Raw genomic sequence first — 24293 nt, 5'->3', positions numbered from 1 at the left:
CAGTTTTTGGGTAAAGGGGTATTTTTAGGGTTTAGGGTCAGTTTTTGGGTAAAGGGGTATTTTTAGGGTTCAGGGTCAGTTTTGGGTTTTTGGGTAAAGGTGTATTTTTAGGGTTCAGGGTCAGTTTTCAGTTTTTGGGTATTATTTTATTATATTTTGTTACTAGATATATATGTTTTAATAAATATGAAATAAAAAAATATTTATTTAACTTTTATTAATTATTTAATTATTATAAGTTAATTTAATTAATTTTAAGTATATTTTAGTAATTAATTATTAATATTAATTTAATTTAACACTGTTTTTAGTAAATACGATATTTTTTACAACTATATTTTTGTAAACGATATTTTTAACTCGATATTTTTGTACTTACCTGTTTGTAGATAGAAACTCGATATTTTGACTGTCGATATTTTCTCAACGATATTTTTGATGGTCGATATTCTCTCCCTCGATATTATTTCAGTGATCCAATGTTTAGATATGTTTGTATGTGTTTAGAACTTAGTAATGTCGTACATAAGAAAGTGGAGTGGGTGTTGTGTGGCGTTTTAGGCTCTGAACGAATTTTCCCGATTCATGCCCTTATATAGGTACAAATCACATTGCCCTTATATAGGCATAGCCCTTGCAACCTAAATACAGGCATGGCTACTTTCACCCGTACCAAACGTCACAACGATATCTTGGCAAACCGGCTTAAGCAGTTAGGGAACTTCCCCTTGCTTGAATATTGATTTCTCCAAGAACTCAGTTACTTTACAATGAACACCTATTCCACAGGGATTCATTATGACGTTCATATGTCTGACTTTACGTCAAACTAGGGCATTCCTAAACACCTTCAAGGTATAAATATACCTTCACTTGCTACAGCAAACTACTGTGGTTGGGAGAAGTTCGACTATCTACTTACACCACGGAGCTCGCTACAGCAAGTGCCGAAGAAAGCAGACTCTCCAGCTGACGCAATGATCAGGAAGCTGCTCTTCTCCTGCCGAGAATCCAGCTTGCGGGGTATTGGGAAATCGAGTCCCAAGACTGAAATACCAGACCTCCTCCATTCTAACCAAGGAATGGAGCTGATTAGAACCTAGAGAAACCTTTGGTAGATTCTTGGCAAAGAAAACTAAAACCTATGCTACACAATACTTACTTCTTCCCGCGTACTGGACTTAGGTTAAGTACATTGGGGTAGGCGCATTTTAGAAGCACCAGTTGAGTATTTTAGTTCATGTTATTTATGTATGTATTTTTATATGGCTTAGAAACCATTACAATGCTCTTAAAGTATTATTTTATATTACTGTTTACGCTGTACGCATTATACTTTACAGTCTGCCTAAAGATTGTAGCAGTTCACTTCTCTTGTATGAGAAAGAAGACTGTTCAATAAACCTATTTATTGAAAACGCCTGTCTCTCTTTTTCTCTGCAACTCTGTGGAAACAAGCAAAAAACACAGTTGATGGACAGAATGTAGAACAATGTCATACATTCACCCCAGTACAATGATCTGGGCCTAAATCCATCATTTTTTTGCACTCCACACCACCCTGGGTTAGACACTGGCTATATGCAAATCAGCTCTGACCCTGTGCCTCATGGGAACAGTCCAGTCCGAACTACCAAGCCATGTCTTTCCCAGACCAGACTGTTCCCACGAGGCACAGGGTCAGAGCTGATTTGCATATAGCCAGTGTCTAACCCAGGGTGGTGTGGAGTGCAAAAAAACGATGGATTCAGGCCCAGATCCATGTACTGGGGTGAATGTATGACATTGTTCTACATTCTGTCCATCAACTGTGTTTTTTGCAATTTCCCCCTGAGTGGGCTGGGGATTCTCAGACGTGAGTCCCAGGCTCTTCACACCACTGGAGTCAAGCTATCCAGGCTGATGAAGGCTGATAGCCAGAAACCGGTCTTTGGATGCTTGATTCCGGTCTGGGAAAGACATGGCTTGGTAGTTCGGACTAGACTGTTCCCACGAGGCACAGGGTCAGAGCTGATTTGCATATAGCCAGTGTCTAACCCAGGGTGGTGTGGAGTGCAAAAAAACGATGGATTTAGGCCCAGATCCTTGTACTGGGGTGAATGTATGACATTGTTCTACATTCTGTACATCAACTGTGTTTTTTGCAACTTTGTGGAAACAAAGCATGCACGATTGACTCAGTGAAATACTTATCTATTGTTTACGCGACTGAGAGATATATTCTGATTCTTGGGAAACAAAGTTGTAATTTTTATGCGGTTGTCAGAAACGAATCCCTTCTTGTGAATTCGAGAAAGTTTCTAGTGACCTCTGAGCTAGCTGGCACTCACTATTAAGTTTAGTATATTCGATAGAGACCTAGTTGACATAAGTCCTACGTCAAAACTATAGGATATATTATTCCAATGTGCAGAGCCTATTGAGAATATAGGACTACACTACACTTTGTGCCCACATCATTTTCTCTTAACTTTTTAATCTGTGAATCAATATCATCACAACAATATTTTGCATATCTCAGAATCTTGTCAATTGACTTACTCTGCCAACATAGCATATGCTGCTGTATGATTGCACTAATTTCTATTCTTAATTTATATACGAATTGATACACAAAATGTCCCATATCCTTATCTCCGATATTCTCAAATGCACTGTACTGCTTAAACACCTGTAACAATTGCTCATTATAGGCGTGAATTGACTCTTTAGGCTGTTGGGTCAGTCTGTCAATCTTAACCTAAACTGTTTTTTTGAAGAGAATTTTCCTTTCAAAAAGGTAATGACGTGTTAATATTTTTTCATCACCTCTTCAGATGGAGCACCTGTTTTTGCATCCCTAGTATACTCATCTTTTGGCCAATCAACAGTAATCTTACTATCTGTCCACAAATCAGCCGGAACCACTATCTCAAAAATACCATCTAAATCTTTCAACAATACCTTTGAAATCTTTACAAATCTGTCTACTTGCTTATACCTCTCAACAGGTTTCTCTCGTAATCTGGGGAAATCATTTGTAAATGATAATATAGCTTGTCTATATCCTCCACCTGGAACTTCTCTCATGGGACAGGCTCTTTCTACCTGCTTGGTTTCTTTTAATGGAAACATGGAAGTTCCATTTCCAGTTGTTTCTTCCTTCTTTTTCACCCACTTACTCCTCCATCTTCTATAGTTCCCCATTTCTTCAAGATATTCATTAATTCCTTTAACTGCAGTCTCCTTCCTGATGTATTCAAGCTCTCTAAATCTTTGACAGTGAAAGCCATTCGGTACGACTTCTGTAACAAATTCGATTTTTCTATATCTACACCAAATTCACTAGCCACTTCTGATAATTTTTCATGGAAATTCTTTGCTCACCACGTAATACTTTGACACAAAAACAACAGCTCTTCATCAGTATAGGTCCCCAGTCTATCGGGACTTACTGTCCCAATAATCATTTCTTCTATAACTACCTTCAGTTGACTCACATTCACACTCTTAGGCTGGGCTTCTGGCTTGGTCAATTCGTTTATCCAATTAGTTAGCTCTTCTGGTGAGGGACCCATCGAACTCCCTGCTATTGGAGTGGTAATTTTCCTTTTTTTTCTCGGGTCTAATTGGATACTTCTCTTCGGGGTCTCAGTCATTAAATTTCCAACTGGTAGATCTAACAGGGAGTTATTTTGGACATATTGACTCTCATTATTTGTTATTGAAACTATGTCACTCCTTACACTACTTCTTGGGAAAGCCAATGTTGGTATTTTCTGTAAGGTTGAGTTTTCCCCAAATAGTAGAACTACAGGACCAATAGTCACTGGTACTGTCAAAGCTTCTGCATTCAAGTTCAATTGATTCAATTTCTGCACTTGTTGCAATCTAGCCTTATTCAGTGGACTTACTTCATTTTCTTTTATTATTCTAGCTAATACAGTGACTTGAGGGGTTAATAGGGTTACATTGACTATTTATAAGGCTCTCTGGATGCTTCCATATTTTTATTTTTCTCCTTGCATTTTGCTGCTCCTGTTTGACTCTCTACTGTCAAGACTGGGTATAAACTTTCAACCACTACAGCTCTTTTCATTTGATTCTCCTGCTTCTCAAATGGGTAACTCATAAAAAAACTTCTATATTTTCTACCACATTTATCCTTTTCTCTCTCAAATGCATCCTTTTCCCACTCTACCAATGCTTCATACGGTGTGAGTCTAGGTTTTGGCTCCAAAAAGTTCATCTTATCTCTCAAATTTTGCAAAATCCTCACATTAAACGTACCAAACTCAGGGAAAGCTAACAGGCCGTCATTCTTGGTATATTTTCTCCAGTTGTCTAACCAAACACACGTATGGTACCCTCGCTCCATCATCATAGAAGATGCAGGCATTTTCGGGGTGGAATGGGAATTCCCTCTCTTGTCACAATCTGTTGTTCCTTTTTAAAGAAATTATTTATTATTTTTATCAAATCCATTTTCAGCATTTTCGATTAGTAATTTCTACCCGACAGAAACAACAAGACCTTTCCGTATACCTCTTTTCCCTGTTTGTTAACTTCTATCCTATCCCAGCGCGGCTCACACCAACCAACCAATCACCATAAACTACGTAATTTCAGTCTTGTCCAACATCAGCGCATCTCACACTAGTCAAACAATCACCACTCTGTTCGCCCCTTCTGTTTGACAAATGCCAGCCCGGTTCTTTGTGACATCACTTTACTCCTGCTACTGACCCTCCCTTTACAATCTGCTCTTCAATTCACAACCGCTGTATCCGCAAATACCAGCGCTGCACCTTTGTGACGTCAGTTTCACTCCTGCTATTGACCCCTCCTTCACAAAATCTTATGGCAATATTTTTCTGAATTTTTCTTAAAATTTGTTAGTAACAAGATATAAGGATGATGCTACTTTGTCTGCTCCGCTAAATAAAGAGGTAGTCTTACACTGCAAGCAATAATAATGACCAGCGTTATTTCACTTTTCTAGCAAGCTCCAAAGTGACCAATTACTCCTCTTAGCGATAAAACCAAGAGTCACAAGAGGATTGTTTGACGTACAAAAAAGGTGTCCGGTTCCTCCTCTCTGAGATACTGCCAGAGTTTCAAAAGGTAACCCTTCACTATTACAGCCTCTCCTCTTTCACACAAAAATGTCCCTAAATATAATACCGCCAGCCCTACCTAGCTTTTCAGTATTATCACAACAGACAAAGTATTTCTGCAGTGTGATTCCTTTACCACACTCTTCTGCCTACGTCAGGCTAATTCCTTCCCGGGATTCCTCAGGCAAATCTTGTACCTGTACTTCTGGGGAAAATATAAACGGGACACTAACTCTACAGGTTAAAACATAATGAATATTCAATAACCATTAACAAATTAATAAATAATTAAACCATAACTCTGCTAACAAAAAACTGATCCAGCGCAAACCCAGTATTTTCATTACGGAAGAACATTCAATAAAAATCACATACTTTGGCCAATACACATACACTAAAATCCCTGTTGCGCTGATGTCAAGTTTGCAAATTTCTTTCGAATTTGTTACTCTGTTGATCAATATTTAAACAGTCCACAGTTTACACAATAAACATGTTATTCAATTTTCCATCTACTTGGTTGATGGACCAATAAGTTGAAGAATTGAAGGCAATGGCAATTCTATACGAAGTTCTAATCATTAACCGGACTAAAATAACCACAGATTCTTCGTTCACAAATTATTAAATTGTATCTAACTCAAATGCGTTAATCTTGGAAGGAAAACTTCATGAGAGAGAGTACAATCTAATCAAACATCCAGCAAATGAATGATCTCTAAAGCATAGGTTGCATAGAGTGGATAGATAAAGAGACATCAGACATAAGCATTAATACAAATTCATCAATTTGGAGGGATAGATGAAGAGACAAAAAGTGCAAAGAAATTCGAGTTATCTGAAATACCAACCCAACTAATTTGAATGTAGGAAAACCATCACCCAGGCCTAGGAAGCAGTAGAGGACCCCAGACAGAGAGTAAGGGATCAAAGACTCAAGTATTAGGACAGGGATAGGAAAGGAACAGCTAGGCCTCTCTGCAACCCGTCGATCAGCGGCGCATCCCTTGCTCTTCTCCCGTTTCTTACAAAACTTGCACCAGCAGCCCCACCCCTAAATCACCTATTCTTTATACCTTTACTTCACATGTCCATCCCACTAAATTTGCTATAATCGCCTGTCTCAGCTACGGGATTGGCTGAAATCTAGGGGCGGATGGTCACCCTACCATTAGATCATGATTTTTTGACTGCCCCATTGTTAAACTTCCGTTCCCACATATTCAATTTCTCTCTCATGAGTACATGAGTAACAATCAAGGAACAAAAATTAACACATTGAACTACAGAATTTTCTCATGAAGACACTGGAGTTGGCCGCATGTCAAGCATATTGTCCTTCACCGAGTCACGCTCTTTCAGCTTGTTCAGCAGTCCAGCCACTTGGTCACAATGTTTCCCATTCCTCCCTCCACAGTCAGGTCACGTTACCAAAAAATGGGGCACTCGCTCATTACTGGAAAAACGGGAAAATAGACATTTATTAATTATGTGATAATGTAATCTTTTCTGTTAACCACCCACCTTATCTCTACTCCATATTAATAGTTAACCTAGCATAGCATAAGCAGAAAAGTGGTATCAATTATTCGAATAAAGCAACACTTGTCATGCTTTTCATACTATATTCATGAAGCCTTGCCATTTGAGCCTTTGTATCTCATTCTATACACAATTTTATCAAATTTCCGGTTATTTACATAAATGATAGGATTAATTAATGCATATTGCAAAGCAGATCTCCCATGTGAGATGTGAGGGTGATTGTTAGTATTTATTTACTACTTACAGTTAATACATGTTACAGGGGTACGCAATACGAGCAGGTTTCTTTTTGCGAAATCCTGCTCCATCACTATTAACAGGCACATTTTCTTTAAACTTGTTCATAAAATGATTACAGAGCAGTGCAAATACTCCAGTATCCTTATTTGTCAACGAGCCTATCTGTCTTAATCATGGCAAAAGCACGCCAATGGCTAGGACCAGGACGTTGTAGTCCCAATAAGACTCTGGTACTCCCGGATTGGACCGGTCAATAATGAATTTATGATCAAGTTCAATAATGAATACGGAGACATTCTAATAACAGGGGTTCATGAAACATACAAAAGGTGAAGGGAGGAAAGCTTGCAAAAGATTGATAGGTTGGCATGCTACGCCGAGCTATTGCCAGTGGTTAGACTTATTGCAAGCATCCTCCCATCACCTTTTGGGTGTTTTATGTACTGCCCTAAGTAGTACAGGTATGCCCAGACATGGGTCCCGTGCTCACTGTGTCACTGGAACCAAGCTGCACCCAGCAGATGAGCCCATAACTAGGTCGAAACCGGTCCCAGGATGCTTGTGTTCTGGTTCAGGGAGCACCTGGTTTGGTAGTTGAGGCTGGACTGTTCCCATGCGGAGCGGGGTTAAGACTATTTTGTATATGGCTCGGTCTAAATTTAGGTGCCATGGTGAGCAAAAGAGCAATGGGTTGCACTGTTTACCCAAGCTATTGCCAATGGTTAGACTTATTGCAAGCAGCCTCCCATCACCCTTTGTGTGATTGAACCAATAAAGCCTGAAGGTGGACACAATTCTGTCTCTTCCCACATGTGCTGGAAAGTGCATGTGCCGCACCATTGCGAGAAAGAGGGAATCATGGAGAGCTCGCTTCCCATCACTGGACACCCAAATGTCACTGGCTTACTTCACACACCCCATCATTTTCATGATACCTTCTATAGCTCTGGAGCCATGTACAGGAATATTTATCTTCTCTCTGGGTGGTTGAGAACTTCTCTCTATGCATTCATTAGATCTTTTTTGCAGTCTTGCAATTTTTCAGGAGAGACCTTTTGCCTATTCTCAGCCACGTAGTTGAGCAGAGCATTCGTGTGATGGAACACCACACAAGGGTCTTCTCATGGAACCAAAATGCGAAGAGAAAATGTCTCTCTTCATGTAAGGGAGCTGAGAAGAAGGCTTGGCAGAAGTCAATGACCGCGAACCACTCGGCCTCAAGTGGCATTCTAAACCAAATTACCTCAGGGTTCGGTACCAGGGGTAGCATTGAATGATAATTTGAGTTACATGCACTCTCAATATTTACCTTTCAAATGCCCTGTTCGATCATGCTCCCAATGACGAGGGTAATTGCTGCAATGGCTTCTGTAGTCATTTTATAAGGGTGTGTCTGTGAAAAAATCCACATTCTATGGAGCCATTTATCAATCCAATTTCCCTCCTTGTGAAATCTCAGACATCCTCTCTATTTATCTCTCTCAAATCAATTGATAAGTCCTCTCTTGTAATACCCGGGTATGACCTGACATAAGGCTCTGGCGACTGTAACTTGAACTCTGCTTTGGCTGCTTGGGTTTCAATCCCAATGCCATCATGTCTGCAGTAAATGGCTCAAATCAGTTTATAAATGAGGTCTCGTCCTAACAAGTTCACAGGAATAGAATCACAGATCACAAACTGATGTTGTTCTTTGATATCTCCTATTTACACTGAAACAGGGGCAGTAAATTGATTGGTATGCTGTTGGTTGGCAATTCCTACAACTTAAACTTCTTTACTCAAGAGGGATAGGTTAGGGACCTCAACTGTTCTAACCATTGAACGAGTGGCTCCAGGGTCTAGTAGGAAAGATACGGGATGACCGTTAACCTCTCTCTCCACATGCAGCCCACACTGGTCTATTTCCAGGATTGCACGAAGTATGCACTCCTCCTCACCCCTCAGACCCCATCATTGGTCCTGACTGAAATCTGTTAAAGTCTCAAACATCATGGGGACTGGGGTCTCAAACATCATCTGGGTTTGGCATACCCTATGGCTCAGTTGGGAATGGAGAACCCTCCCTGCATCTGCATTTGGTAGAAGGAATCCACACCATGCCAGACTTTGGGACCTTTGGGGTTGACATAGGGGGGTCAGGTATAGGGCGAGGCTCGGTCATGATACGGTCTGGGTTGTGAGAGGGAGTTTGGAAGAAAATACTCCCTATTCAAAGTACAACATGTTTCTGCCCAAAAGTGACCCTACATGAGGTTCAGGGGCATTTGTCAGGACAAAAATAATACAGTCACTCTGCAATAACAATCCTAAAATCTGACCCCGGACACAAAATCGTAAGCCGGGTGATACAGAAGGTGACCCACAATGTACCATAATGTAAGGGTTCTGCTCTCTCTCGAGCCTCAAGCCACGCCATTCAGGCCACTCAGACGATGTACAGCTCTGAAGTCTAGGCAGCCTCTTGAGGCTTGAGAGTGAGCCGAACCCTTACGTTAAGGTACAACTTTGACGTGATTGTACCATTTTAGTTCTGATGAATGCCCCTGAACCCAATGTAGGCTCACTCCTGGGACGAAACATGTGTACCTCGCATAGGGAGTTTTTTTTTTCCAAACTTGTCACTTCTTGATTTTTTAACCCCAAAATTGATATTCAGCCCAGCAGGAGATAGTTCTATTCTTACCACTCTTTTTGTATACCCTTTTCTCTTTTGTGTACCAGACATACTTTGTGGCTGCTTCTTTCCTTAGCTGGGGTACCTTCAGGGGAAAATATTTCCTCATTTACAGCTTTCACTTTATTTTCCAAGTGATTTTCCATTCTGGAAAGCTCTCAGTCGCTCTCCATTCCAATCACTCACTGTGAGAAAGTGGCTCTATATATACTGGACCAGAATAAGGTACAGTATATAGAGTCCACAAACCCCAGAGGTATAACAGAGGTTAAAGTCAGGACTGACCTTACTCTCAAAAGTGGTAGCTTTGTCGATCAGTTAGGCAGTACCAGAGGACAGTGTAAAGCAGTTGTTGTACACACTCAGTCAGCAAAAGGTTTCACACACTCAAGGACTGAACTCCAGGCCAATTGTTTTTATATCAACAGATAAAGTTGTTTTATTTTTAGAACACACAGGTATAAAAATATACTTTTCTCGACATGAATACTCTCATGTAATTACTTTGCAGAGAGGCAATAAACTTTGTGAACACAATAGATACAGGGGTTGCATTAGGCAACACAATTCTAAACACACTTTAGCATTGAGCTCAATGGGTTTTCATCATATAAGTACAGTTTTTAAGTTTAAGTGAAGGTTTATTAAAGAATTAAAATTGTTGTGAAAACAATACTTCGTACAAACAGTTATTTATCAATGCATAAAGGCATGAGAGAATACTGTTAATATGCAAAAAACCAACAAGGCAATAAAAGTGTAACATAGAAGATGAGGTGAAAACATTCATAGGTTCATGAATATTGCAAATTGCAGTACATGTCCACAATACATCATTAAAGGAGTGCAATAGGGATTAACAAAATAATCAGAATTATATACAAGTAAACAGTAGGAAGTCAGGGAGGATTGGTAACTTCTTGTATTGAGGGCTCGGGGAGGAAGTGTGTTTTGCTGCTGTATTTAAAAAGTGTGTGAGGGGGGACCAGAGTTGTAGTCTTTTCATGGCTAGAGAGATAGGGTGGACTAGAGCTGTATCTAAGCGGTGATTATGGCATACCGCCTACCACCATGCTAGATAGGACAATTTGGAAGAGTCTTTCCAATGTTTTGAAATCTGTTGAAACGCTACAGCCAGTAACAGATCAATGAGTCTTAGCTGAGAATGACTTTTCCCCCATTCCGGTGATAAGCTACCTAAGAAAATATTGGTACGGGATAAGGGTGCTGGGGAATGAAAGATAGTGTTAATTTGGTGCCAGACCTGTTCCCAGAATTTAAAGACATGTGTGCATGTGAATAGCATGTGTTTAAGGTCAGCTTCACTTTGGGAACATGTCCAACATGTGTTAGGATTTGTAGTATGTATCTTATTGAGGTAAATTGGAGTGAAAAATAACCGATTATACAGAAAGAAAAGTGTTTGCGTTGTGCTGGCGGCTCTAGAGGATTTCCTAAGTTTTAACCAAATTCTGTTCCATAGAGTAACAGGCCAGTTTGTTTTCAGATCGGATTCCCAAGAGAGTTGTACCTCGGTCTTCTGCCTGTCATCAGGAGGTTCCATTTGGCGAGAATAATTGTTTGAAGCTTTGGGGTTTGTGAGCAAGAGACGGTGCCACGGAAAGAGGGATTGGGATTGTGAGGAGGGTGAGGTTGTAAGTTTAGCACATTCCTCAATTAGTACATTCTGCAAGGTCAGAAATTTAGATTTAAAGGAAAGGGGTAAATGATACAGAGTTTGTGTTTGGGTGAATTTAATGGGCGAGCCTTGGTCGAAAAATTGGTGGACCCAAAGTAGACCTTTGTTCCTCCAGACTTTCCAATATATAGGTTTCCCTTTGACAAGGATCTGTTTGCCAAATTGTGGAATTGAAAAAGGGTTCTGAGTCGTGTGTAACTAAATGAGGTGCATTGGATAATAGTTTACATGATTGCTTAAGTATTGGAGTAGAGAGCTTTTGTGGTTTTCGGGTAAAGGAAAGATATTCCTGGAATGAAAAGGGGGTTAAAAAAGAAAGTTCGAGATCTACCCAAAGAGGCCTGTTTTCCGATTGAGAAGTGATCCAGTTTGATAATTGTCTTAGTTGAAAGGCTTTATGATAATTAGAAAAATAGGGGGAAGTTAACTCCTCCTTCAGGATTTTGGTCTTGTTAATTTCTTTAAGGCCATTCTTGATTTTTTACCATTCCATAGAAAAGAGGTGAGAGTGGAATTGATTATTTTAAAGGAATTAGACGGAATGGATAACGGAATGTCAGAGAGGAGGTATAGAACTATAGGTGTCAGCATCATCTTGATAGTGTCCAAACGACCCCACCAAGATAGATGCCATCTTGTAGTTAGTGATTTAAGTTTTGCAGAACATTTATCTATGTTTGGAGAGATGGATGTTTTAATAGAGGAAGAGAACCAGATATCAAGATATTTTATATACTTAGAATTCCAGGTGAAATTAGAAATCTTAAATTCATCTTTGAAAGTGTATTTGGTTAAGGGTAGTATCTCGCATTTCCATCTTTTTCATTTATAGCCTGACACCAGACCGTAATCTTCCACTTCGCCTAAAAAGGCTGTGAGGGAGGATTGTGGTTGGGAAAGAAAAACTAAGATATCGTCAGCGTATGCTGCTAATTTAATTTGTTGAGGGCCTGAGACAAAGCCTATGATAGATTGATTTTGACGAATTTTTGACAGGAATGGTTCTAAAGCTAAATTAAAAAGAAAAGGTGATAAGGGAAAACCTTGACGAACTCCTCGTTTGAGATTAAAGTAAGGAAAAATAAGACCATTAGCTGAGATTGCAGCTTTGGGTTCTGAGTAAAGTAAGGCAATTAAGGACGTTATTTTTGGTCCAAAACCAAACCACTTAACAGCGTAGAATATAAATTGCCAGTAAACCCAATCAAAGGCTTTTTCTGCGTCTAATGCAATTGCTGCTAGGGAATCGGAATAGTGTGATGATTTGGAGATAATATCAAAAAATAAACGAGTGTTATCTGTGATATTACGACCTTTGACAAAACCTGATTGTTCCTTACCTAATAATAGGGGAAGATGTGGTTCTAGTCTTAGAGCTAAAGCTTTGGGGAAGATTTTATAGTCCACGTTAACTAAGGAGATGGGTCTCTAGTTTTTACAAAAGCGTGGGTCCTTATCGGCTTTCGGTATTAGACAGATCAGAGCTTCGGAAAAAGAACCAATAGACATACAGGAGGTGATAAAGGAAGAAACAAGAGTATATGAGTGTGGGAGTAGTAAATTAGCAAAGTGTAAATAAAATTCCACTGTAAAACCATCAGGGCCAGGGGCTTTGTCGTTTTTAAAGGTTTTTAAAGCATTAAATAATTCTGTTTGTGTGAGGTCAGATTCCAGTGATGTTAAATCCAGTTGGGGATTAATGTGTTTTTGAATTGTGGAAAAGTACTGGGAGAGATCAGTATCTGAGGGTGTGTTTGCTGGTGTGTATAGAGACTTATAGAAGTGTACACATTTTTGAAGAATATCAGGGTCTTTGAGTTTTGGTATTTGATTATCATCTATAATGGAGTCGATATTAAGTTTTTGTTGTTTAATTTTTAAATAATTGGCTAGGAGTTTGCCCGATTTATTTTGGCCCCCGTAATACTTTGCAGAGGATTTTAGTAGATATAAGGAAGCCTGTTTAGTAGTCGCTTCATTTAATGCTATTTTTGCATTAATGAGATCTCTAAGAGAATCTTTTGATTTAGAAGTATGAAAAGAGTGTTTGAGCTTTTTGATTTTATCAAGAAGGGTATTGTGAGTTATGCGGAAAGCTTTGCGTTTGTTTGATACAAATCAAATAATGAAGTCTCTAGCAGTGGGTTTGAAAGCATCCCATAAAGTGTGAAAGGAGAGATCCTCCGTTAGATTGGTAGAGAAAAAATCTTGAGAGAAGGAAACGAAAGATTAATTAAATTTGGGGTCAATAAGTAAAGAGTTATTAAAACGCCATTTTTTTGTTGAGGTGGAGTGGCTCAAAAGATCTAGTTGAAACGAAACAGGGGCATGATCTGAGATAAGTATGGGTCCTATATCGGCAGAGCGTAAAGATTGGGAAACGTTTTGTGAAATAAAAATGTGGCCAATTCGGGATTGTGTTTGATGTGGATGGGAGAAAAAGGAATATTCTCTTAAGGATGGGTTGCAAAGGCACCATGAGTCTAATAAATTTCTTTGTTTAATAGTTTGGATGAAAGCTTTGTGCGCTGCATTTGAGTTAAAGTGGGAACTAGAGTTCCTGTCAATAAACGGATCCATCACTTGATTGCAGTCGCCTGCAAGGATGACGTTGTCTGACGGATATTTGAGTAATAGTTGAGAAATGTGTGTCCAAAAGCTTGCATCACCATTAGTAGGGGCATAAAGGTTAAGTAAGGATAATGAGGTCTTTCCTAACAAGAGATTTGTGAAAACCCATCTACCTTCGGTGTCAACCTCTTGAGACACAAGCTGGGCTTTCAATGCTTTGTGACAGAGTTATAACCCCGTTTCTTTTACCATCTAATGGCGAGAAAAAAACCTCCATAAATTTGGGCAATGCGGTCGTTTAAACGGACCGAAAAGCACACATGAAACAGACTCATAGTACCATGCCTGCGCAAAACAAGTTTGTTGTTAGTTTAAACATTTATCAGGAGCTTCATTGCAAGTGGACAATTATTTAGTAACGCGCACTAGAGAAGTTTAGGATATTATAGTCAAGTATTGGAAAAAAGTACTTGTGATGAATTCTATGAAATTACGGATGCTAATTTGATTTAAATTTCTTTTGAATATTTTAGATACATTGTTTCCCTGATGAAGGCAGATATTACTGCCGAAATGCATTGGATTACAGAGAAATAAAATGAAAAAATGGATTAACTAATTTACTTTGAACCAGCATCACGTTTTCATTCATTTGAATTAAACATTTGTATTGAACTCAGAGCTGGTAGCTCAGCACACATCGGTGCCCAGGGGGACAGCATTACCCAACTAGGTACAGCTGCTACTTTTGGGAGAAAAACACCTCACCAACCCAATTTCTTTTGAGCTTTAATGACTCGCTTTCAGTGAGGTGAGTTTCTTGCAATAATGCAATATTAGCATCTAACTTTAATAGGGGAATTCAAGCCTCTGACATTCCATGAGATCAGTTTTAAGAACATGTGTCAGTTAGAAGTAATAAAGACACAAGTGAAGCAATAACACTATATATATTGTAAACAGTATGTTTTCCAAACAAATCAGCAATAATCAGAAAATTAAGGATTTGAAGAAAATGTATATCATGTACGAAGATATTGAATGTGAAAATCAATGCAAGAAGAAAGAGTAAGAACATAAGTGAACCAATAAAGTCCTGTATACTGTGAACAATAGTACTTGTGACAAATTCAACAATGAGAGCTATAAAGAACATTGACGTAAACTTTATATTAGGTACGAAGATATTGAAAGTTAAAACCAATTTAGAGAAGCTGAGAAGGTAAGAAAGATGAAGAAAAGGAATAAGCCAGATTAGAGAAAGATGCGAATGATAGAAACATGTATGATAAAAAGAAAGAAGAAGGAGTAAAGGAGAAGGGGTGAGAGCTGTAAAGAAGAATATAAGAAAAAAGATCATATCCACATAAAGTCAATACAATGGAAGGATGGGGAGGGGGGTAGACCACATGGAATGATGACGTACCCGGACTCCATGAGGTAAGACGGGGCAGACTTCGGGATGTAAACAACATTCAAGACTAATAGGTCAAGCACATGAGTTTGAGTCCTGTGTAAAAAGAAACAAAAAATGGTTATTACAGACAGGATGGAATATGTTGTAACATATTATGATATCAGACAAATGAGGTCATAGTCCTGAAATGAAGAGAATAATGTGAGCTAAAAAACCATAAGCCATGACAGAATCTATTCTAGAATCCTGTAAGTAAAACAACATGTTGAAAAATTAAGCCCTATTCCAGTATTTGACGGAGGAGGAGCTATTTAAAGCGTGTGTTGGAGATGTCTATCTTTTCTGGGCAATGTGAATTGAGAAAGCTCTTCAACATTGTTGGATCCTCATAGGTCATGGTGTTGTTATTGAAAGTAACTTTGAACAAACAGGGATGGAAAAGCCGGAATCGTGCTCCAATAGAACATAGTGCTGGACGCTTAGCAAGGAATTATTTTCGTCTATCTGCTGGGGATTTGGCATAAACCTGTGGAAAAAAACAATTGGTGACCAGAGAATGAAATACGCTTCAGGAGCCTAACTGCTGATAGCACTTTGAGGAGATCCGTATACTCAAGAAAATACAAAATGACTCCCCTCGGTCTTTTCGTACTTGAGGATGTTGAATGCAGTGGGCCCAATCTATGTGCGCGTTGTATATTCAGAGTGGTGTCCTTCGGCAGATTCAGTGTCGACAGCAAGAAGTTTTGAAAAAAGGAGATAGGATCCGACCCCTCCACGTAATCTGATAGGCCATAAATGCGGAGGTTGTTGCATCTATTTCTGTTTTCAAGGTTTTCAACCTGTTTTTGCAAAGATGTGATTTGGGAATGAAGAACGTCTACTTTGTTGTAGGATGCATTAAGAGTTTCATCACTATGTTCGACCTTAAGGACTCTTTCTTCCAACTTTTCCCATCTGTCTGTTAAGATTTGTATCTTGGAATTTGTCTCTTCAACAAATGGACGCAGGGCTCGGATTTCCTCCAAAAGAAGATCCATGGAAACAGACGAAGATTGCTTCGGTGGAGAAGGAGGATCCTTTTTGAGACGTTTAGTTGATACTTTATTGAGAGAAGATGAGCCATTAGCCATAACCAAAGAAACAGCTGGTTTAGATATTGATGCTTGGGAGTCCTCCATTTGAATGCGGTTCGCCCTTGGCTTTGAACGAACAATGAAACTACGGTGTGAGGATACTTGCAGAGGGTTTACTCTTTTTAACCTGCCCATACACTAGGAAGAGTATAAGTCTATATGTAAGAGGTGGTTATATAAAACTGCAAGCAACAACCTAAGTGCGCAGTTCCACTTAATAATAATAAAAAAAAATACACTGCAGAGGAAGTGGTGTGCATTTGGCATGTAACGGAGTATTATAACATACAATTACCAATAAGCATAAAATAAGGTATAAAAGTGGGAACCTTAGACTTAATGAGAGGAAAATGTGTGAAATGTAAGTCACCACAATTCGTTACAAAAGCACGTTCACAGCATATTGAGCAATTCAAAATGCTAAACTTAATGCTATAACCAAGGCACTCATTTTAAATAAATAACTGTTTGGTACATGTATTTAACATTACAGACTCTGTGTGTGCAATTAGCATGTGACAGGTTGTTATAACATAGAGGAGCCTATGGGCGCGATGAAAAATATGAAGTTGGTGACCTTAGGTTTAATGAGAGGTGTAATAAATGTGTGAGAGATAAGTCATTTCTTATGTCTAAAAGTCATTTGATATATTTCACCTCACTTCTTAACATACACACTTCTAAACAAATAGCATAGTATGTTGAGTTTAAATATCATATCCTAGAGCCTAAATGGTAAACATAGAGCAGCAAAAGGACAGCAAAAGGAAACAAGAGGGAAGAGTAACGTCTGTTTTTATCCTAAGACAAGCAATGTTTTATGAGTCAGGCAAAAAGAAAGAAAATCTGCAATAAGAGTCTTGTTGAAGAAAACTGCATCATTCTAAAATAATTAACTATGAGGCACATCAATAGAACAATATAGGCTCTGAAGAAATCAACTGAGTGATGTAGACTGTTTCCACGATTTAGAAAAGGGGGTGGTGATGAACAGAGTGTCTGAATTAAGCAGACCACTCTTACCCAGTCCAAAGATCAGGGCTTTATCCATCAACGTTATTTAGCTCACTGCCCCATCCCAGCTCAGAACCTGGCTATATGCAAATTAGTCTGTCCCTGGCCCAGTGCATCATGGGAACAGGGCAGACCAAACTACCAAGCCAATTCTTCACCAGAAAGGAGACAAGCTACCGGGGACCAGTTTCTGGCATTTCAGCCTCGTCGGCCCGGCTTGCTTGAATCCTGATGGAGCAGTGAGCAAGGGACTCATGTCTGAGTATACCCTGCCACACCTATAGTGGCCAAAAACGATTCAAAAAAGGGGGTGGTGATGAACAGAGTGTCTGAATTAAGCAGACCACTCTTACCCAGTCCAAAGATCAGGGCTTGATCCATCACCGTTATTTAGCTCACTGCCCCATCCCAGCTCAGAACCTGGCTATATGCAAATTAGTCTGTCCCTGGCCCAGTGCATCATGGGAACAGGGCAGACCAAACTACCAAGCCAATTCTTCACCAGAGAGGAGACAAGCTACCGGGGACCGGTTTCTGGCATTTCAGCCTCGTCGGCCCGGCTTGCTTGAATCCTGATGGAGCAGTGAGCAAGGGACTCATGTCTGAGTATACCCTGCCACACCTATAGTGGCCAAAAACGATTCAGAAAAGGGGGTGGTGATGAACAGAGTGTCTGAATTAAGCAGACCACTCTTACCCAGTCCAAAGATCAGGGCTTGATCCATCACCGTTATTTAGCTCACTGCCCCATCCCAGCTCAGAACCTGGCTATATGCAAATTAGTCTGTCCCTGGCCCAGTGCATCATGGGAACAGGGCAAACCAAACTACCAAGCCAATTCTTCACCAGAAAGGAGACAAGCTACCGGGGACCGGTTTCTGGCATTTCAGCCTCGTCGGCCCGGCTTGCTTGAATCCTGATGGAGCAGTGAGCAAGGGACTCATGTCTGAGTATACCCTGCCACACCTATAGTGGCCAAAAACGATTCAGAAAAGGGGGTGGTGATGAACAGAGTGTCTGAATTAAGCAGACCACTCTTACCCAGTCCAAAGATCAGGGCTTGATCCATCACCGTTATTTAGCTCACTGCCCCATCCCAGCTCAGAACCTGGCTATATGCAAATTAGTCTGTCCCTGGCCCAGTGCATCATGGGAACAGGGCAGACCAAACTACCAAGCCAATTCTTCACCAGAGAGGAGACAAGCTACCGGGGACCGGTTTCTGGCATTTCAGCCTCGTCGGCCCGGCTTGCTTGAATCCTGATGGAGCAGTGAGCAAGGGACTCATGTCTGAGTATACCCTGCCACACCTATAGTGGCCAAAAACGATTCAGAAAAGGGGGTGGTGATGAACAGAGTGTCTGAATTAAGCAGACCACTCTTACCCAGTCCAAAGATCAGGGCTTGATCCATCACCGTTATTTAGCTCACTGCCCCATCCCAGCTCAGAACCTGGCTATATGCAAATTAGTCTGTCCCTGGCCCAGTGCATCATGGGAACAGGGCAAACCAAACTACCAAGCCAATTCTTCACCAGAAAGGAGACAAGCTACCGGGGACCAGTTTCTGGCATTTCAGCCTCGTCGGCCCGGCTTGCTTGAATCCTGATGGAGCAGTGAGCAAGGGACTCATGTCTGAGTATACCCTGCCACACCTATAGTGGCCAAAAACGATTCAGAAAAGGGGGTGGTGATGAACAGAGTGTCTGAATTAAGCAGACCACTCTTACCCAGTCCAAAGATCAGGGCTTGATCCATCACCGTTATTTAGCTCACTGCCCCATCCCAGCTCAGAACCTGGCTATATGCAAATTAGTCTGTCCCTGGCCCAGTGCATCATGGGAACAGGGCAGACCAAACTACCAAGCCAATTCTTCACCAGAGAGGAGACAAGCTACCGGGGACCGGTTTCTGGCATTTCAGCCTCGTCGGCCCGGCTTGCTTGAATCCTGATGGAGCAGTGAGCAAGGGATTCATGTCTGAGTATACCCTGCCACACCTATAGTGGCCAAAAGCGATTCAGAAAAGGGGGTGGTGATGAACAGAGTGTCTGAATTAAGCAGACCACTCTTACCCAGTCCAAAGATCAGGGCTTGATCCATCACCGTTATTTAGCTCACTGCCCCATCCCAGCTCAGAACCTGGCTATATGCAAATTAGTCTGTCCCTGGCCCAGTGCATCATGGGAACAGGGCAAACCAAACTACCAAGCCAATTCTTCACCAGAAAGGAGACAAGCTACCGGGGACCGGTTTCTGGCATTTCAGCCTCGTCGGCCCGGATTGCTTGAATCCTGATGGAGCAGTGAGTAAGGGACTCATGTCTGAGTATACCATGCCACACCTATAGTGGCCAAAAACGATTCAGAAAAGGGGGTGGTGATGAACAGAGTGTCTGAATTAAGCAGACCACTCTTACCCAGTCCAAAGATCAGGGCTTGATCCATCACCGTTATTTAGATCACTGCCCCATCCCAGCTCAGAACCTGGCTATATGCAAATTAGTCTGTCCCTGGCCCAGTGCATCATGGGAACAGGGCAGACCAAACTACCAAGCCAATTCTTCACCAGAGAGGAGACAAGCTACCGGGGACCGGTTTCTGACATTTCAGCCTCGTCGGCCCGGCTTGCTTGAATCCTGATGGAGCAGTGAGCAAGGGACTCATGTCTGAGTATACCCTGCCACACCTATAGTGGCCAAAAACGATTCAGAAAAGGGGGTGGTGATGAACAGAGTGTCTGAATTAAGCAGACCACTCTTACCCAGTCCAAAGATCAGGGCTTGATCCATCACCGTTATTTAGCTCACTGCCCCATCCCAGCTCAGAACCTGGCTATATGCAAATTAGTCTGTCCCTGGCCCAGTGCATCATGGGAACAGGGCAAACCAAACTACCAAGCCAATTCTTCACCAGAAAGGAGACAAGCTACCGGGGACCGGTTTCTGGCATTTCAGCCTCGTCGCCCCAGCTTGCTTGAATCCTGATGGAGCAGTGAGCAAGGGACTCATGTCTGAGTATACCCTGCCACACCTATAGTGGCCAAAAACGATTCAGAAAAGGGGGTGGTGATGAACAGAGTGTCTGAATTAAGCAGACCACACTTACCCAGTCCAAAGATCAGGGCTTGATCCATCACCGTTATTTAGCTCACTGCCCCATCCCAGCTCAGAACCTGGCTATATGCAAATTAGTCTGTCCCTGGCCCAGTGCATCATGGGAACAGGGCAGACCAAACTACCAAGCCAATTCTTCACCAGAGAGGAGACAAGCTACCGGGGACCGGTTTCTGGCATTTCAGCCTCGTCGGCCCGGCTTGCTTGAATCCTGATGGAGCAGTGAGCAAGGGACTCATGTCTGAGTATACCCTGCCACACCTATAGTGGCCAAAAACGATTCAGAAAAGGGGGTGGTGATGAACAGAGTGTCTGAATTAAGCAGACCACTCTTACCCAGTCCAAAGATCAGGGCTTGATCCATCACCGTTATTTAGCTCACTGCCCCATCCCAGCTCAGAACCTGGCTATATGCAAATTAGTCTGTCCCTGGCCCAGTGCATCATGGGAACAGGGCAAACCAAACTACCAAACCAATTCTTCACCAGAAAGGAGACAAGCTACCGGGGACCGGTTTCTGGCATTTCAGCCTCGTCGGCCCGGCTTGCTTGATTCCTGATGGAGCAGTGAGCAAGGGACTCATGTCTGAGTATACCCCTTGTTGTAAATAATTTTGTCCACCCTAAGCGTGGAAGGGTATACTCAGATGTGAGTCCCTTGCTCATTGCACCATCAGGATTCAGGCAAGCCGGGCCAAAGACGGCTGAAATGCCAGAAACCGGTCCCCGGAAGCTTGTTTCTTTCCCAGTGTAAGAATTGGCTTTTGTAGTCTGGTCTGCCCTGTTCCCATGATGCACTGGGCCAGGGACAGACTAATTTTCATACAGCTAGGTTCTGAAACTGGGATGGTGCAATGAGCTAAAAAACAGTGTTGGATCTAGCCCTGATCTCTTGACTGGGTGAGAGTACTCTGCTTAATTCAGAGACTCTGTCCATCACCACCCCTTGTTGTAAATAATTTTGTCCACCCTAAGCGTGGAAGGGTATACTCAGATGTGAGTCCCTTGCTCATTGCACCATCAGGATTCAGGCAAGCCGGGCCGAAGACGGCTGAAATGCCAGAAACCGGTCCCCGGAAGCTTGTTTCCTTCCCAATGTAAAAATTGGCTTTTGTAGTCTGGTCTGCCCTGTTCCCATGATGCACTGGGCCAGGGACAGACTAATTTGCATACAGCCAGGTTCTGAAACTGGGATGGTGCAATGAGCTAAAAAACGGTGTTGGATCTAGCCCTGATCTCTTGACTGGGTGAGAGTACTCTGCTTAATTCAGAGACTCTGTCCATCACCACCCCTTGTTGTAAATAATTTTGTCCACCCTAAGCGTGGAAGGATATACTCAGATGTGAGTCCTTTGCTCATTGCACCATCAGGATTCAGGCAAGCCGGGCCGAAGACGGCTGAAATGCCAGAAACCGGTCCCCGGAAGCTTGTTTCCTTCCCAGTGTAAGAATTGGCTGTTGTAGTCTGGTCTGCCCTGGTCCCATGATGCACTGGGCCAGGGACAGACTAACTTGCATACAGCTAGGTTCTGAAACTGGGATGGTGCAATGAGCTAAAAAACGGTGTTGGATCTAGCCCTGATCTCTTGACTGGGTGAGAGTACTTTGCTTAATTCAGAGACTCTGTCCATCACCACCCCTTGTTGTAAATAATTTTGTCCACCCTAAGCGTGGAAGGGTATACTCAGATGTGAGTCCCTTGCTCATTGCACCATCAGGATTCAGGCAAGCCGGGCCGAAGACGGCTGAAATGCCAGAAACCGGTCCCCGGAAGCTTGTTTCCTTCCCAGTGTAAGAATTGGCTTTTGTAGTCTGGTCTGCCCTGTTCCCATGATGCACTGGGCCAGGGACAGACTAATTTGCATACAGCCAGGTTCTGAAACTGGGATGGTGCAATGAGCTAAAAAACGGTGTTGGATCTAGCCCTGATCTCTTGACTGGGTGAGAGTACTCTGCTTAATTCAGAGACTCTGTCCATCACCACCCCTTGTTGTAAATAATTTTGTCCACCCTAAGCGTGGAAGGGTATACTCAGATGTGAGTCCCTTGCTCATTGCACCATCAGGATTCAGGCAAGCCGGGCCGAAGACGGCTGAAATGCCAGAAACCGGTCCCCGGAAGCTTGTTTCCTTCCCAGTGTAAGAATTGGCTTTTGTAGTCTGGTCTGCCCTGTTCCCATGATGCACTGGGCCAGGGACAGACTAATTTGCATACAGCCAGGTTCTGAAACTGGGATGGTGCAATGAGCTAAAAAACGGTGTTGGATCTAGCCCTGATCTCTTGACTGGGTGAGAGTACTCTGCTTAATTCAGAGACTCTGTCCATCACCACCCCTTGTTGTAAATAAGTAGACTGTTTCCACAACGCACTGGCAGCTCAGAAACTATGATTGCTGCTATGCCCCTTCAAAGCTGAATAATAAACAGAGAGGGGTCTTTGTAGGTTAGAATAAGGCCAAAAATCCCTTTATTTCTTAGCTCTTTAATTCCAACATTCATTAGTTTAGCTTCCTGTCATTAATAAATCAGAGCAGTCTCTGAAAGAACACAGCAGTGGTGTGAAGGAATTCCCTCAGAGTGCAGGCAGTTTAAAATGGACATTTACTGTTGTGTCAGTTCAGAGCGTAATGAGGAGCAGAAAGGGGTCACTGCATGTAAGAATGAAGTCGAAAATCATTCCATTACTCAGCTTTCAAAAGGCAGTCTTCATTGGTGTGTTTCCTTGTCAGCAGTGAAGCAGTGCAGCCATTGAAAAGCACACCCTGTGGTAAAAGCAGATTCCTTCAGCACGCGGGAAGTGCGGAGGTGAAGGTTACTAATACAGCAGCTCCAAACACAATGAGCAGCAGAGGGGCAATACACGTCGGAAAGGACTCGAAATTTCTTTCACTGTGCAGCGCCGGTGTTCCGGCCATCACTTGCTAATTCCACCGCAAGACATGACTCAGGTTGCGCAGGAAAATTCCTCGGGCTGCCCCGCTCCCTCAGGCGACTCACGGGGGAAGCGCCATCTTCCTCGGGCACGAGCCACGCCATCATATAAGTACAGTTGATTAATTTGTAGATTACTTTGGTAGTTCCAGGACTGGATCCTAGATTCAGTCCTGGGGTCTAAGCTAAAACCCCTTTGGTAAAATCGTTTAAGTTATTGTAGTGATTTTTCAGGAATATAAAGCTGTTTTAAAAGTTCACACTTAGAAACTTTTCAATTAAAATCTGGCAATGTTATCCAATGAGAGAGAAAATTCAGGTTGCAGGTAAAGTATGAACTCGTTACTTTTGTATCCAGTACTGGGCTCCTAGGTCCAGCACTGGGGTCTCAACTTAAAACAGGTAAGTAATTACTTTTCAGTATTTCGTATGATTTTTAAAGAATATTTCAAGTTTTCAAAAGTAGACAGAAGAAATTTCATAGAAAAGCAGACAATGGATTCCTATGGAGAAAATACAGGTTACTAGTAAACCCGGTAAGGATTACTTTTTCAGTTCAGTACTGGGCTACAAGGTAAAGTACTGGCTTCTCTCCTGAGCACAGGTGAGTACTTCGGATATAGGTGGATTTTATATGAATATTTTACGTTTTCAAAAGTAGACAAGATTTTTCGAGTCAACCCAGTCAATGTTATCCAATGGCAGGTAAATGAGTTATCGGTTTCCAGGTGAGTACTCGACTGGTGAAGTTAAGGTTCTGGGCATAGACTCAGAGGTCCCCCAGGGTCACATAGGTACAGTTGGTTCACCCTCAGCGGCACAAGGGCGGTCGGGTGCAAAGGTAGTTACGCCCAAT

At 41.8% G+C, this 24293-nt stretch overlaps 1 protein-coding gene across 1 annotated transcript in view; it reads right to left on the bottom strand.

Moving 5' to 3' along the window:
* Positions 1 to 24293, bottom strand: part of LOC144752163 (V-set and immunoglobulin domain-containing protein 4-like) — a 248192-nt gene that overhangs the window by 43193 nt on the left and 180706 nt on the right. The window contains exons 5-6 of the mRNA XM_078640089.1: positions 15314 to 15338; positions 15255 to 15283 (exon numbers count right to left, since the gene is read on the bottom strand). Of these exons, the coding sequence (XP_078496215.1) occupies positions 15255 to 15283; positions 15314 to 15338 (54 nt within the window). The remainder of the gene's footprint in view (positions 1 to 15254; positions 15284 to 15313; positions 15339 to 24293) is intronic.

This window comes from Lissotriton helveticus, chromosome 4_2 (genome assembly GCF_964261635.1).
Source record: "Lissotriton helveticus chromosome 4_2, aLisHel1.1, whole genome shotgun sequence".
NCBI lineage: Eukaryota > Metazoa > Chordata > Amphibia > Caudata > Salamandridae > Lissotriton > Lissotriton helveticus.
Note: the sequence above shows the minus strand (reverse complement) of the source record. Positions and strands in the feature narration are given on the sequence as shown.